At 38.0% G+C, this 17,821-nt stretch overlaps 1 protein-coding gene across 2 annotated transcripts in view; it reads left to right on the top strand.

Moving 5' to 3' along the window:
* The window catches only part of LOC140231936 (lipopolysaccharide-induced tumor necrosis factor-alpha factor homolog), a 32,626-nt gene extending 15,286 nt beyond the window's left edge, over positions 1–17,340 (top strand). For both annotated transcript variants that reach the window (XM_072312083.1, XM_072312082.1), the window contains 2 exons: positions 14,853–15,070; positions 17,202–17,340. In XM_072312083.1, the coding sequence (XP_072168184.1) occupies positions 14,853–15,070; positions 17,202–17,304 (321 nt within the window). In that variant the 3' untranslated portion in view covers positions 17,305–17,340. The remainder of the gene's footprint in view (positions 1–14,852; positions 15,071–17,201) is intronic.
* Positions 17,341–17,821: the final 481 nt, after the last annotated feature.

Below are 17,821 nucleotides of genomic sequence, written 5' to 3'. Positions count from 1 at the left end.
GCTAATACACAATGGCCTATAAAGTCACAAGGATATGTCTGAATGGGAACTGCACACTAGATATCAAGCAGGCGTCATCAACAGTGTGGGTGAAACCATGGGCAAACTAATAAAAATCATTACAAAAGATGTGGACTTGTGCAATACACTTGTATGTACAATATATTCACATTACTCTTTGTACTGATTATCATCCTTGCTTGAATCTCAAGACACAAGTGGGGAGAAAGGTCATCTTCCATGCCATAATTTATCAGTGCAGATATGAGAATTATTTCAAGTTAGTATTTCCATCAGTGTCTTTAGATCCAGTGCCAACCCAGACTTGTTTGATCTGTAAGTAATTAGCTTCCATTGGGGTGGGTGGCTATGGCTGAGCCCCAAACTTTGAAGTCTGTGTGTTTACCTAGTGATAAGATATTAAAGATTTTTTTTTTTTACCCTTAGCCTTAGCAGTAAACTTGACAAAGTGACAGATAAATGTTAGATCTTCTTTAACCTTGTCTTACAGTGAATTTTTACAGTTATGTAGGCCTAGCTGGTTAAATGTCTGTGGCAGTTATGATGATAAATGACCAAAATTGTCACACAAACATTAAAGTCACAATAGACTAATTTACCAACATAATCATTCAAATTCAATTCAAACGTTTTCTAAGAAAGACATTTCCAGACAACCAGGAAGGTGACACAAGGTTACCCTGAAGCCTGCCTACATAGCAACGATGAATGTATTTAGAGTGCATTCTAAAGTATGGATATACATTGAGTAATTTTGGAGTTGACGGAATAGCTCTTTACCAAGTCCTTTTGAGGAGAAATATCCAAAAATTTATTGCATAATGCGTATTTATTGCAACTGCTCCTGTAGTGAAAATCAAGGGGACAAGAATTGCTTTTTTCATGCAGCACTAGAATGTCCTGTATAATTATTGTTATACTATATAATTGTTATTCTTGCATTCCCCTCTCTGTATTGGTCCTTCTTTGCTTTACATTGTATTTTTAGCAGCATCTTATATATATTCTACTTTTGGTTTTGGTCAGGCTTGTTACGATTTTACCAATATTTCTTGCTTATGCTCATATTGCACATTGGACTGCTAAACAAGTTTACACATTCTCCATAGCATCAAAACACTGATTGCATTGTGAAACTCCCCTGATGCAATAAAGATATGAGCTCATTAGACCTTGCCCTTTGAGCCATACTTTCTGATCAAGAGACATGGTATGAACACAGAAAAGTCACTTGAGTGTGGTATTTATACTGCTCTCCATTTCTAGCGACAGATAAGATCCATGTGAGAAAGTTCCCTCATGTGGTTACAATAGACTGGTTTATTAAACATATTCAAATTTATGGAAATGTTTCTTCCATCCTGATGTAGCAAGAGCTATATTATAGATTCTATTAGCTTGTAACTCAAAGACACTTTTCAAAACTTTGAATAAGTTTGCTTAGATATCAGTTGCTGCTGTGTCAGGCAGACCTTGGGCAGCCTTTCAGGTTGTCAGGAAGATCCATTGTCAAACAGACATGAACAAAATTTAAATTTGTGAGTAAACCAGCCTAAATTGCAGTGATGCAAAGAGCCTAAAGAGGGTTGGTATCTGAAATATTAAAGTTTTTATTGCCAGCACTCCTCTTTCCACACATTCAACAACCCACTTTCCCATTATTTGTACACTTCCCCAAATTTAAGTTACTGTATAAGCTGTTATTTTCGCGAGGGTTTAATTTTCGCGAATTTCGCAAATCACAGTTGGATCGCAAATTTAACAACAAGCGAAAATGTCTCCATGCGCCCTGTTGATAGTGCATTAATGTACATTGTAAGCGTCGGTGTCAATTCGCAAAAACAACACCTCGTGAAAATGTCTATGGCCTCATCATTCGCGAAAATAAGGGAGTTCACGGTTGTGATTTGCGCATACACATGTGCAAAACAAAGGTCAAATGAGACTGTCTGTGTATTTGCCACTGACTTTAAAATGAATAGAATCCTTGGGCAACTAGGAATCTGAATTATGTCATTACAATGCATGTGTTTTAGACTGAATTAGAACGTACAGGTGTAAGTAATTCATTCATCAACATCACTGATTAGCAAAATCTCTCCATGCATTTCGTGAGCATTGATTTAATACAAGGTGCCATGGTTCAACAAGGAATTCTTGATCACAACACATGTCCAAGTTGTTTGAGAGTCTGTGGTGTAGGGCTCAAATGAGACACGCGCTAACCGTGAACTCCCTTATATCTGTACGTGAAAATAACAGCGTATACAGTGCCTAATTGGAAAAAAAAAAGGACACCCACACTTAATATACTTTGCAATTCTGCAGGTGTATACAATTTAGTAGGCCAGGTTTATGAGCAAAAGAATGGGAAGTTTGTAGCAGAGAAATCATATTCATATAAGAGGGAAGGCTCTTTGTTACAATGTCGACATGGGGCTGCCCTTTTAAATTATTACACAGACATGGTATTCTAATGTATCTGTCCCCCTTTGGTTTGAATACTTGTAACTTCTTGATGCAAAGCTTATCATCTTGTAATTTTGCTCACAGTTTCATTTTGATGCATTTTGTTTCATTTCATCTGACGAAAGAAAGGAAATTCACTCCTTGGTATACATTAGGATAGTCTATAATCACAGCTGTAGTTCACGTCACGTATGATAAAGCCACCTGACGTTCAACAGGCCTGTGTGTAGCCAGGCTTGAAGGCCCAAATGGGTGAATGCATGTTACTGCAGGTTTAAAAATATCATGCATAGAAAACATCATGCTGCACTCCAGGAGTTCGTTTTTCCAGTGTGCCAATGCCTTCCAACTCTTCCTACCCAGACGCAGGCGGCCACAGTGGTGGTCAGCGCCCAGCCTACGACGACAGTGACCACAATGGTGTCCGCCTATGGTGACATGCCGGTCAACACCAATTGTCCTAATTGTGGGTCCCAGGTGACCACCCAAGTGACCCATGAGCCTGGCATGGTGGCCTGGCTCCTCTGTCTCTGTATGTGTCTCTTTGGGTATGTCTCAGGAAACGTCCACTTTTCTGCTTCCTTTGGGCTTGTTGCTTAGCAACGGAGAACATCCGACATTGCTTTTGCCCTGTCTACTCAGTGTAGTTTTCCATTCGTCACATTTTTTTTTTTTTTTTTTGGTGGGTGTTTTATGTAATCATTGTAGAGCTTTTGCATTGTTACAAATGTGTACTATATGTCGTCTAAGGCTTTCAGAAATGAAACGTGGTTTGCGATGCAATTAAACTCAATGTGAAACATGAAGAGAAATCGATGCAGCCATCTTTCATTAGTAACTTTTGGTTCACAAAATCAAAACCATGCTGTTTCCGTGAAAAATATCATGCCAAAATGAAAATTCCATCCATCGTCGCTTCAGCAGCTCCTAGATACTGTACAGTGTTAATTAAATCCCCTTCACAGGTTGATAGTATCCACAAAGTCATCGTGATTGCAGATAGTATGAAGGTCTGTCAGTATCCAGTATGAGTTCACATCGAACACATTGTCTTGTGTGTGACACAAAAAAAAAACGAACGTTGTACGTACCACATGCAATAGTAGAACGAAAACAGAATGCGTTTTATAGCAATACCCTGTACTGCAGCTGAAAGCTGTAAGGCGTTGTTTGCTTCTCCTTGACAACCATCACCATTATGTTTTGCTTTGTTTTTGCCACAGTGCCTACTCTCTGAGAGATCATGTTTTCAACTGACAGTCGTACTGTCGTACTCTCATGTTATTCATTTGATTTGTGGGACACCCTACTAGGACCAAGTCTATTCCTCACAATTGTTTAATTCCTTTAATGAGCCTTGGCAGCAATATTAACCCAAATCAGACCAGAGCACACGCGTGCAAAAACACCTCAAGAGGCCAGCCAATTTTCCACATGAGTGCATTCCAACTGACAGCTCTCAAAAACATCTACTCTTTGACGGCAAACAAGTAATGAAACATGGACAACTTTTATTGTATTGAGTCTTGAGGAGAAAATAGTTTTTATTTACTGTAAGAAATCATTGGCATTCAATTCATCCTGCGATGAAAACATTCAACAAAATTGTAAACAAATGATGACATCGCTGCTTTTTCAACTAATCGATCTTGTATCCCATACATGTATGTGGCGTCTGTGGGTGTTTATGGTGACTATGGGATATCGCAGATAATTATACAGATATTCCTTATTATGTCTCATGTATAGCACCATTATCCCATTTTATGACTTTGAATAGATTATAATAGGTAATTAATCCCTCTGCCAACATTTCTTCCAGTGCTTCATAATGCAATGATACAAGGCATCAGTTGCTGGAGGCTGTCTGTCTGTCTGTCTGTCTGTCTCTCTCTCTCTCTCTCTCTCTCTCTCTCTCTCTCATGTCCTATTGCTTCCACCATGGCCCTTTTCTACTCATTGCATGGTTTGTCATCTTTTGAGTTTTATTCAAAAAAAGAAATGGGAGCTTGAATGAAGCCACCCTCTGATATACATCATAGCTAGGGTGACAAGACCTTGTATCTCAAAGTTGGGTGAAAATTCACTTTTTGGGGTTAATTGCCAGATAATTAGTAATAAAGTGATGTCCAGTCCAAATCCTAGCTGTCTTTATACCCCAAAGCCACTGTGGCATATCAAAGGAAAGGCAATCCCATTTGTTACAGTGTTTTGGGTGCCATGTTTTTTAGGGATTTTTTTTTTGTTTTGTTTTGTTTTGTTTTCCACGCGAGGGGAGGCTACTGCTAGGATGAGCTGATTTTGAACACACATTTCCCATAGACACCAGGCTGATGGATTATCGAGGATTACCGTAGTCTTTAATGGGTTAATAGTGTATTGGACCTATTTTCTGTCCGGCTTTTTTTGCATAAAAATGATTCATGAACTTAATGGAAGCTTTTAAAACTGAAAAAGTGAGAAAGTGCCTTCAACTTTGCCAGAGCATCATTCTTAGGGCAAGAAGATGACATCAGTTAGGCAGTGATCAGAGAATTTTGTGTGATTGTAGTACATAGGCAGCTTGATATGCTCACACACACACATTAAAAAAAAAAAAAATCTTCATTAAGGTTTAATAAGTAAGTGTTTTGATTACATACTACAGCGTCACTCAGGAGTTCCCTAGGTGAAGTTTGCTATTCAAGTGTGAAAGGGATATGGGGCATAATATGGCTTAGAGCCTGCTTCAACTCCAATGCAAGGTGTTTTTTGATGTGACTACGAAGGGAGGAAAGCCTCCCCCAGTCTTCATCCACAAGACCGTTGCACCTCTGATGTGTTCCCACATGCAGACGGACCCGCTATTGGTCACCTCCCCACCCACTACCATGGTGACCGCCGTGGTGCAGACCTACGGCGACATGCCGGCCAACACCGTGTGTCCCAACTGTGGCAGCCAGGTGACCACTCAAGTTAGCCACGATCCTGGTACCATGGCCTGGATGTTCTGCCTGCTCATGTGTGTCGTTGGGTAGGTGTCGGCCACTCCCCTCTCAGCTCCGGTATCATCCACCAACATCCTGTGCCCTCCCCTCCCTCCATCATTTTGCTCAGCCACTCAAGATGCATTCATCTTCCAGCATTTCCATTATCCATTTACATATCTTTTCCACTTTCTTTTCTCCTTGATGAATAAAAAAACAAACAGCAAAATAACCAGAGAATTAGGCCTAAATAGTTCTATGATTACATGCAGTGAGTCACATGTGCCTGCAAGGGTGAAATGTCAAATGGACCCATGACAGAAAGTGTATCTTACCTGCTTACCATGTCATTATACACAGAATGAAATATTCATGATAGTATTGAAATTAAATGGCTGCTGTATGATGCATGATTCTGGGGAAGGTGTCAAGGAATGGAATTCTATTGATGGTGACCTTAAATCTAGCACTACATTTTCCAGATTTAAAGTATTATTAAAACAGAGTGTATTTAGACAGATGGTATCCATGACTGACTAGACTTCCTTTCTTCCTCTACCCTTCTTTTTCTCATCTCTTTTTCTCTGTATACTATTAAGGATGGATGTGCGAGTGTGTGCGTGTGTGTGTGTCTGCCAACAAATTAAGCTAAGACATGTTTTTGTGTCAATAACAGATGACTTAAGTACACATATGTGTTATTTCAATTTGGACTAATCTTCTGTATATATTGGTCCATATCACAAAAAGTGTTGGTTGAGTACAATATTTTATCCTTTTTGGTTTGAGGGCTCCAGCCACAAGCACAAATTTGCTTCTTAGGAGTCCTGGCATGTATTTGTTTCTTGTTGCATGTTGTATATTGTTTTATATTTTGCCAAATAAATGAAATGAAATGAAATAAAGGTGTGCAGCAGCAGAAATAATTAAGTAGGAGGCTATACTATACAAATATAGGTATCCACTATAGGAACTTGGCCACTCTTGACAAGTAGCCTCTGTAAACATTTTTGACTGTAAACTCTTTGATACACATTGGAGTACTGTGGTATAGGGTGCAGGGGAAAAGAATTGAATATGGGTTTGGTTTAATTCTGTCTGGTACACAGCAACCTTGGGCAAGGTTGTATGCACCTACAACTGTACAATTGTGTCCACGTGGGCTCCAGACCAAGACATTGCAAACTGATGCGTACAGGCTGATCCTCGTGGAGTGATAATTGAATGGCCCACTGGGAGAACAGTGATAGCTCATTAATAACCATCACTGATGAAGCTAGTCTGAATGCTGATGACTATATTATTCTCTTCATTATACTCATTAAATACCATTTATTTTGTCATTATCAGTGTCATTTATGAATATCACATCATTTTCATTATTTTGATAAACAGAAAAGTACAGTAGGGATATTTGTGAGAACTCTTGACATTGAGACCTGATGGAAAGGCAATTAATTTGACCTACTTGGTATAGATCCATAATGATAGAAAGACTCAAAATAGTTTATTAAGGAGGGGGGGGGGGGACAAGTATGCCTATTTGTAAAGTATGCATGCTTTTTAATCTCCAGATCTTGACCCATTGTATACACTAGCATACTAGAAAAATTTGACTATTGTATAGCATGTTCATAATAACATTTTTGTGATACATCTGATCACTTTGTACTGTGCATGATGTTGTTGTTGCCATGCTGTGCTTCATCTGTGCCAGCTCATATGACTGGTACTATTGCATTATGTGTGATAAGAGCTCAAGCAGTCCAGATATCACCTTTCTAGGTATTCATGGTATGATTATCAGGCATCAGTGTGTTTGCATGACCTCTGGGAAATCCCATGACTTTTACGAGCGCTCATTAGGCCTGTTCATGTCACACACACACACACCCGAAGTTAATGGTTTTCAAAAGTTGACTTTCTCGCACTGCTTTGCAAAATTCCTATAGTCTTTAGTGTGTGGTAGACACACACACAAATCTCCAGCTATATAGTCCACTTCCTGATATCAATGCAAACATCAGTCCATCCCGATTAAAATTCAAAGCCTGTGAAGTAATTTCCCCACACAGTGTGTATTTGTGAACAACATTGTGATAAAAGCTCTTTTCCTTTTTTTTAATTCGATGATTTTACAAGTTGTACTAGGCGTGACACTTCACATGTGTACAGTATAGGTCTATACACTATGAATGTGCAGAGTCATGATCTTCGCTGTTGTTCAGGCACATGCAGTTCATGAATTCAAAATTTTTCACCAAATGATCTTTGTACTGTGACAAATTAATTTGAGTTTTGCCTTATTGTGGGTTTTCGGCTTAGGTGAGCTATTGTGATTGTTCTTCCTCCGGTGTCCGGCGTCCATCGTGTGTCGTGCGTAAACTAATACATTTTCATCTTCTTCTTGAAAACCCCAGGACCGCGATTTTCACCAAACGTTGCAGGTAGCATCCCTAGGGGGTTAGGATCTCAGTTTGATAAAATGGGCACCATGCCCCACCTAGGGGGTCCCCAGGGGAGCCCAAACCCCCCAAAATTAAGGAATCTTTAAAAATCTTCTTCTCTAGAACCAGAAGTGATAGAGCTAAGTTAATACTATGAGTTAGTACATTGATGACTGTAGCTTCAAGTTTGTTCATGGCGGAATCAGGGGTGCCCCCCCTTGGGACCCAGGGGAGGGGGTGGGGAGGGGTCCTAATGGGGCCTAAATTGTACATTTTCATCTTCTTCTCGAGAACCCCATGACCGATTTTCACCAAACTTGGCAGGTAGTATCCCTAGGAGGTTAGGATCTCAATTTATTAAAATGGGCACCATGCCCCATCCAGGGGGCCCTCAATCCCCCAAAATTTAGGAATCTTAAAAAAATTGGGCCGTTGTTGTACATTTTCATCTTCTACTTGAGAATGCCTCCAGGGCAAATTTTGGTAGAGCTTTGAATACTGTAGTTCAGATTAGTGACTGCGTGAAAGGTGAACTTGCGATACTCAGGTGAGCGCAAGACCCCCGGGTCTCTTGTTTTTTTCAGTAACTGTTCCAAAAACTGATAACTTTTCTTGTGGCATGTAACAATTGCAATCTGAGAGGCTAATGGGTGTGTACAAAGGAATCCATACACATACATTTCATGAACATACTAGTATGAGGAAACACGTACCAGGTAATGCAGTGTGTGTGTGGAATAATAAGTGACCTCGTGACCACTGCCTCTCACTCATAAAGTTGTTGACAGTGTATGTCATTGTGTGCTGTAAAAGGGGAAATTTTTGCGGTATGGAAATTTTAGCGCATTTCGCGCAACCAGAAACTAGCACGAAAATAAAATCACAACAAATATTTTTTGCTTGCCATATGTTCTAGTTGTTGATATCTTGATTCTGCGGAATTAAAAACATGCGAAACTCTTCTTACCGTGCCGAGCGTGAAAAATTAGTTGCGCAAAAATATCCACTTTTATTAGTCTTTATTGAGTCTGCTTTTTTTTTTTCTTGCATTGCCATTATCCAAACATGCTAGCACTCATTTTATTTTTCCTTTTTTTTTTTTTTTTTTTTTTTTTTTTTTTTTTTAGCATTCATCATTACAGGAAAAGGGAAACAAGATAAGATGCCAGTGCTTGCAGTTTTCCTTTGATTGCAAAGTGATGTCTGTCATCTCCATCATTCACTGACACTTAAAGAGGCAATCCACCCCAAAAATAAATAAACTTCAAAAGAAGGAGAAAAATATTCTGTACAGAATGATACAAAAAATGACAAAAATCAGACAAGAAATAAGGAAGTTATGAAATTTTAAAAATTTCACATTTTGGGGGAAAACATTTCCTGACCAGTCCTTATGAATATTCAAATCAGCAAGTTGACAATATCATGCTCTCACAATTTCTTTTTCATTTCATGTGCAGAAATGACAAACACCTCATATTTCAGCTGTTTAGATATAAATCTAAGTGATTTTATTTTGTGAATTTCAATGTTTCTTTGCAAATTCTTTCTCAAACTTTTTTGTTTATAAATGTTGCTAATTTAAACTGAATGTTGCTGAAAGTGTTGCTAAAGACAGAAGCAAACTCTGATTTTTTTTTCTTCAAAATTTGAAAAAAAAATTGGCTAAATCCAAAACCCTTAGCATTTGTAAACAATCACTACTCAGTGAGATATTCTCTGAATGTTGATAAATCTGTCTAGATATGCTGAACATGTATTTGTCAAATGACTGAGGTCACTTTCTGAAAACTTTTTATTGACATAGGTGGTTGATACTGTTCAAACTGCCTCATTTAACTTTATATACCTCCTAGCTCACATACTTTTGACTGTATGCTTTACTACTACGATATATTGGTAGAATTACATCAGTCTTGAATTAAGACTAATCCGTCCCCCTCATGCCTATTGGATCCCCATACGGAATAAGCTGTTATTTTCGCATGCAGATATTTTCGTGAATGAGGAGGCCTCGGACATTTTTGCAAGATGTTGTTTTCCCAAATTGAAATTGAGGCTATTGTACGTGTAGGCCTACTATTACCCCAGCGCATGGCGACATTTTCACACGTTGTTGAATTCACGGTTCAACAGTGATTTGTGAAATTCGTGAAAATCAAACCCTCGCGAAAATAACAGCTTACACAGTATTATGTACAGTATGCTGATCAGTCAGCAAGTGTGACTGGATGCAAATTATATTGTAAGTGCAAAAAAAAAAAAAGAAACAAAAACAATTAGAAAGGCTGCTACTAATGATGATAACGTTAACCAGAATGTCCTATTGTTGTGGAGGAAAGCATAATATTTGCCTTTCTGCCATTCATGCATCTCTTTTGTCACTGGGCAGTGTCTTGTACAGTTAAGTGCCTCTTAGCGGTCTGCTACTTTTCAATTCTGTGTGAATTCATGCACTCTACATCTCAGAGTAGAGTCATTCATACTTGAATGCAAACCGAGAGTGAAGGTTCTCCCACCACTCAGTGGGATATACCCTTCTCACTTCTTGTCTATTTAAAGTCTAGCCTCGTCTTTATGAAATGTAACAGAGTGTGCCAAAACTCAATGATTGCATGCCTATCAGAACCAACTAAAGTCTGCTTTAAAGGTCCTTTTCACCTTTAGGAGCAGTGATTTTAAAAAATGTTCAAGATATCACATTTGATGCATATGTGTAGGTCCATTGTATTATGAAACATCCTACCATAACTTTTGCAATAAAGCCTGAAAAGATAAAAGTATGTTTCTCATTAAACCGTAACTGTAGACATTTTAGTCTGGAAAAATTTTTATTATTATAAATATTGTTCACATTTTGTGCATTTAACCATATTTAGCATCGATTATACGGATTCGAATTTTTACAGTGGTTGTTTTTATCCTGACTGACATTTTAGAATTATCTAAAAGCACTAATGCTGGGTTTTTGTTTCTTCTGCATATGTGGTTAATTATGCCTTTAAAGGGTGTGTACAGTTCTGGTCGAGGTGAAGATTTAGCTTTTAACGTTTTGTGAGATATTTAGAAACCACTCTGTGAGATGTCAAAGATCATGCGGTTCTAAGGGGTATCAAAAGTTTATTCAATGAAAATCCGTTTTGAAATGGCTGAGATATCCAAAAACAAGGTGAAACAAAGAGATACTAATAAAGTTGGGGCATGTCGCCTTTTATTATTAGCACTTTTTTGGATATCTCAGCCATCTGAAAACCAATTTTCGTCAAATAAACGTTGAATCCTTCTTAAAATTACATGCTCTTTCATATTTCATAAGAGGCTTTTCATTATCTCACTTAGGAATGTTCAAAACATGAATCCCTACCTCCACCAGTACTGTACAGTCCCTTTAATTATACAATCTCATCGTAGACAGTACATGTTATCCTGTTCTCAGCCAGATGTGTACATGCATGTTATAGCACATTGATCAGCTAATCACAAGAGCTTTCTCATTCCTTGCTGCTTCCCCCACCAATTATTGTCTTTGCTTGAATGGTCATACTGCCACATTAATTCAAAATTGTATGATTTGTGAACTTTGTGTACTTTTTTTCATCTTGTACCTTCTTGTCTTATTGTATATTGTCTGTATCAATTTGTAATGCTAATGACACTAAACTAAACTGGAAAAAAATATAACTATTACCCATAGGGTTAACCCATCAAGTTACAACAACAACAACAACAAAACAGCATATGAGTTTGGTGCTCTATCTTTTGATTATGAAATTTTCTGTTCATTGTTAATATTCTATTAGATAGGGTAGAGGGAAAATCTAACTCCCATGTTCAAAAACCTTATTGTTCAAAAGTGTTTTTTTTTTTCAGTTGAAGAATTTTCAAACTCATTTTATAACTCAACTTTAAAGGTCCAGTTTACCTTTGGGAGCAGTGATTTCAAAAATTTTCAAGATATCATTTTGATGCATATGTGTAGGTCTGTTGTATCATAAAACATCCTACCATATGAAATATTTGCTATAAAACCTAAAATATAAGGAGATATCAGGGTTTTTCTCAATAAACCGTAACTGTATACGGTTTAGTCTGGAAACATTTTTATTATAACTATTGTTCACATTTGTGTATTTAACAACACTTAACATCGACTATGCGGATTCAAATTTTGACAGTGGTTGTTTCTATCCCTAACTCACATTTTAGAACTATTTTATAGCACTAATGCTTTCATCTGCAAATGGTAAATTATGCCTTTAATACAGGGTTGTATTGGTCACACATTTTAAAAAATACTGTGAAAGTGGACATTTTCGCAGTGGTGAAATTTTTGCACACTTCATGCAACCAGAAACTAGAAAATAAAAGATTTGATATGTGAATATTTTTACTTGCCATATGTACCAATAGTTGATGTCTTGATTCTGCAGAATTAAAAACACGCAAAACTCTTCTTACCTGGCCAAGCGCGAACAATTAGTCAAGTGAAAATATCTAGTTTTACTGTAGCTTTTTGTATACCTTACAAATTTTGTAAATATTTGTCACTTTTTTCCCCATAATTTTTTAGCAGATTGATTTAATGTGTTCAATTCAACCAGTTCTGTCTATTCAGCTCTCGCTTGATATGCAGTGAGATTCGACGCTGCCATTTTGATCAGTAACTTCTGCTGCCTGCTGCTAGTATTTCCCCCGTACTTGATGCGTTTCATACATAGCACGCCTGGTATTACTAATGCAGTGGGTGGCCATGATGTTTTATTTTATCAATCTTGTTGATTACGCAATTTGCGACCGATTGCTAACTGTTGATTGTGCAAAACAGGGCTGACACTGTGACGTAGCAGTATAAAATAGATTTGATTGAAAGATTTTGTTGTTGTTGTTCCGTCCATTTGCAAGTGCCAATGTATGACATGCTTTAAGTATGTGCACATAATTATGTGAGTCCTTCACAGCACATGAGTATTTCATTAATCTTGTTGTGTGTATGTGCGTGTTTGTATTCTATGTACCAGATATGTACACTGTATGCCTGATAGTACCCATTCACATAATGTGTATGATTTTCATACCAAGTCAGCAATAATGGTCTGTGCATGGTCAAAGATCCCCCCTCCCCAGTTGTTGATGTTAGAAGAGTGAGAAATACATGTACTTATGTCGAAATATGGCAATACGTGCTTGAAGCTAATTACACGCAACCAAACAGAACTACACTTGTATATAGGCCTATTATGCGGTAAAAAACAGTTCTATTACCAGTATTTGCAACCACATGCATCCTTGGCAGGGTTTTGATTCACAAATGCTTTTATTTTCTTCATTTTCTCTTTTTCATTGTTGGCTATTTAAAAACAAAACAAAACAAATACACATAGATACCAGTACTTGAAAGTGGCAGTGCCAATGTTGAAAGTTTGCATTCATAAAGCAAGTTTTCTTGCATTCTCTCTTTTGATGAATCAGCCAGATTTAACTTCAGACCATGTTAGATAACAGTTAATTTCATAGTTTTCATCTAATGTACTGTCTCAACTATGGTTGAATATGAAAGTGCTATAGTCACTTAATTGTTTTATTATGATTGACTTTGCTTGTTGGTTTCAACTTCTATGAAGATTTTTTTTTTTTTTACATCCGCCAGGGAGGTTATGTTTTTGTCGGCAGTACTTGGTTTAATCTGTTTGCGAAATAACTCAAAAAGTTGTGAATGGCTGAAGATGAATGTATTTGGATGAAAAAAGAATACAAAACAATGTAATAATGATACAAGGTAACAGATGATTGAATTTTGGTAGGGGTCCAGAAATTTGTACAAATTTTATATGGATGTATTATTATTATTATTATCATTTTTATTTTTATTTTTTTTTTGTCTTTTGGCAGATGCTAGGGTCAGTGTGCTTGGGAGTTCAAGCTGCGCGTATTTGAGGTTTGCATTTACGCACACTAAGCGCATGCTCTGCTCAAGGCGCCGCGCAACAGGAAGCAGATGAGGTAAACACAAGGCCTTTAAAGCCATATTCACACGTACCGATATAGCGGGATTATGATCGTGATGCAAATCTCAAGATCTGTATCCCGCTAATTCTTGTATGTGTGAATGCCACTGCCGATTTTCAGCATGCATGTATGCGTGGAAAGAGCTAATTGGCGGAGGTCTGCGCTCTCCAAGTGCTTTTCTTGTTTCCTTTTATACTGACGCTGTGCAAATGTTATTTGCAACCCACTTGATTACTTTAACTGCTGTGAATTGCAGTTTGCATTAAGATTTACTTCCTTAAATATATTATCACTTTTAACATTTTAATTTGTCACTGGGGAAAAGAATGATGTAGTAGACATGCTGATACATACACTGAAATATGAACACTTTTTTCCCACTGTGTTGTATAGATTTACTGCTTGTTGTTGACATTATGTGTGCTTTCATTTGCAGTGGCACATTCTTTGTATTCATTGTCATCACACTAAGATGTTGGTCAGTTGTTGTAGTCACAAATGTTTATGTCTATTTTGTGTACATGTGTGCCTTCACACATTTGTTGGGAATGATATTGTTTTCTTGTAACCACAGCTGTCATTTTCAGCAGATTTCCACATGTCCTCATCCTTTTTCTGTGCCCAAATTCAAGAACAGAGACCAGAGTACAAGCTGTAATGAGGCAAATTCAGTTGTTCAGATTAAAGAATGACGGTTAAGGTTGTCATTAGCCATTCATTTTCAGTTGAAGACAAGTGTAATTTGAGCAGGAAAAAAAAATTGGGGCAGTATTTCCATTCCAAGCAAATAAATTGTTCAGGCTGTTTGTGCAAAGAATGAGGATGGGTTTATCAGTTGAGGGGTCCTTAGATACAACCCCACCAAGTCATGCATTGTGTTCCATTACATTTCGCTCCATATCCATCTCCTTTGTGTTGCTTCGCCTCACTCTGATACCCACAGGGTGGTTATCCGGCTGGCCCTCCTCCCCCTGGCCAACCCCCGGCGACGGTCATCGTTGGGCAGCCGACGACGACCATGGTCACCACCGTAGTCCAGCACTTCGGTGACCTGCCCACCAACACCAAGTGCCCCAACTGTCAGAACCAGGTCACCACTGTGGTCTCCCACGAGCCGGGAACCATGGCCTGGCTCATCTGCCTGCTCATGTTTTTCTTTGGGTATGTCGTTCGTCATGATCAAACAGGGCTCATGCATGACTTGCAGAGTGCTACAGTTGGAGTCATGCATGTCTTAGAAAGTTGTATTAGGGTGTGTCTTCTGACATTACAAAAACAAGAAGGAACAAAAAGGATATTAATTGAATGTTCTCCCTTTATAAAGCCATTGTCTCTTTGCAGTGTCCGCAAGAGTAGATCATTGTTTAATGAATTCTTTTATTGGTATTGGTGTGGATGTTTCACATCTTACCCAGTGCTGGTTTGTGGCATGAGAAGAACACAAATTGATTTGCTCTTACAAATTTCTTATATTTCGTTTTCTTGATAAGGTAGTGGTCTGCAGTGTAGTCTAGCCTTACAGGGTATCTCCAACTTCTCACCAACTGTCATGACAACAAAATGAATAAAGATCTAAACAGACAAACAAATGTAGGTTCTACAACTTTTAGTCATTGGCTAATATTACTACTTATACAAAGTCACCTACTGAGAAATGACAACAGAAGATGGATGACTACTGCAATGAGACAGAGAATAAAGGGAAGGGGGCAAAAAGTTTTCTGGTACAACAGAGAATAACAATGATTTTAAAAAAAAAATCACAAACTACTGTTTTCTGTCAGTACTGTGTATGCGACTGCCTACCAAGTGATTAAAATCCCAAGAACAACAGGGATATCATGTAAACAGGCAATTAATGACATCAGTTTGGCAAGTTTTGACGAGTACATGGAAGTACTTAAGGTGATTTCTTGGCAAGCAGTCAATCACCTGCATACACTGTTTTAACTCAGGGCACCAAAGTTTCAGTGATTATAAAAGCTTTACGTATAAAAGGGTACAAAAACAAATTGATATAAAGAGTCAGGACCTGTAAAATTACCTGGTCATAGCAGGTTTTGTTATATCCAACCTCTTCCTGGCAAGGTTCCAATCATTTGTTCTGCTGCCCCATGAACTTACAAGTTGGATACCCTCAAAGATAGTATAAAAGCTCATTCAAGTTTAATAGGAAGCTGTATTGTTGAATGGCAAGAGACAAAAAGTATGAAAGCCCTCTCAGATTTTTTTTTTTCATTTTTATTTTGGTGATGGTGGTGGTGATTTACTGCATTGTTCACTAAAAACACATTGATGTGTTATTGTGCCGTGCTGAATTATCATTATGCAGAATGGTTGGCTCATTGTGTGTGCTTCCATTTATTTGTTGTCATTCCCTGTTACTGCTTAGTACTGTGTGTTATCAACATAATTCACTATTCCTGTACATAACTGGTAAGGGATCATGATTAGTTAATGTGTCATTGTTTTGCCTTACATGAATACATGCTATATGACATGCTGATTTTCATCCACAGAACTCATTTTACCAACATGAATTTTATAGCAATGTTGAAAAATTATCACACAACACCAACCTCTTTTTGTTTGTTTTTGCCACTTGACATAAAGCAGTACATTGTTCAAATGCTCAACATACACTGATTCACTTGAAGTTTTGAAAAACGTCACATCAAATGTCAAATATTGTGTGCTTTCATTAGAGGAGGTGAATCAAACTTCATCTTTGTTATTTGAACAAAATATGCAAAATGGTTGTTTTTCCCAATAGACTGAAAGGTAAGTGTAGAAAGACAGATCGTTCCTTTGTGAAAAAAAAAAATTGTATTGATATAATACTTCCAGTACATATCATGTAATGTAATGTTTCAAATATGTTCATTGCATGATGATTGTTCAATAAAGTGAAGTTTGTGACTGTCTTACCACATGTATGGACTCTTTTAGCATTAGCAAATTATTTAAGATTGTTGATACCAGGTATACATGTTAATATCCTGTCAGTTGTTAATTTTGAATATGATGATACTTGATGGAATGATATTAGGAGAGATTTTAAGTTTCTTATTTGTGTAACTTGTGTATGACATGTTACTGCTCATCACATTTTGTGAAGCTATTGATAGTGCATTGATCTAGGGGATTATCTCAAAGTGTTGTATCCACAGTTCTGAATCACATGAATCCACTGCAGTGATGTTGGTTTCATTGCAGTGTGTGATGTCTTTTTTACGGCAAGAGAAGCATTTGACTTGTCATTTTTTTTTTTTCAAATCTCTTTCTTTTGTAGCCTGTGGTTGTGCTGCTTCATTCCATTCTGCGTGGACAGCATGCAGAACGCCAACCACCACTGCCCGGTGTGCAAGTACCGCATCGCTACCTACGCCCGCTAACTGGAGACGCCCGCATGACTCCAGTGGCAGCAGTGGGGTGATGGAGAAGGGGGGTGGGGAGGGGAGGGTTTGGAGGGATGGATGGGGTACATTTGTATTTTTCATCTACATTCTCTAGGAGCCGAGCTTTTTACTCCACAGAAATTAGTTTCTAGATAAAAGTGTTACAAAGCGAGCATGCCTTCAGTGCCCCTGTAAATGATTATGTGAAAGGGAAGGAGGGATGTGCTGGTTTGTGGCACAAACCCTCTGAGTGGAAGTGATTCTTGTCAACTGCTCGTTTGTGGGCACAAAGTGTCTTGCCCCTGGTCTGTCCAAAAGATATCCTTAAAATGTGGAGGAGACTAATGAACAGTGTGCATTCAGCGAGTCTTGTGCTTGTGCAACTCTGTTTTATGCAATGTCTTTCCAAACAGATGGGCCTCGTATGCCTGTTGTTAAGTATCGAATAGGGAACATGTTCAAGGGGAAAGTCACTGATGTGTAGAATTCAGCTATCATTTGAAGTATATATGCC

The sequence above is a fragment of the Diadema setosum genome, chromosome 8 (assembly GCF_964275005.1).
Source record: "Diadema setosum chromosome 8, eeDiaSeto1, whole genome shotgun sequence".
Lineage (NCBI taxonomy): Eukaryota > Metazoa > Echinodermata > Echinoidea > Diadematoida > Diadematidae > Diadema > Diadema setosum.
This window is presented reverse-complemented; position numbering and strand designations above follow the sequence as displayed.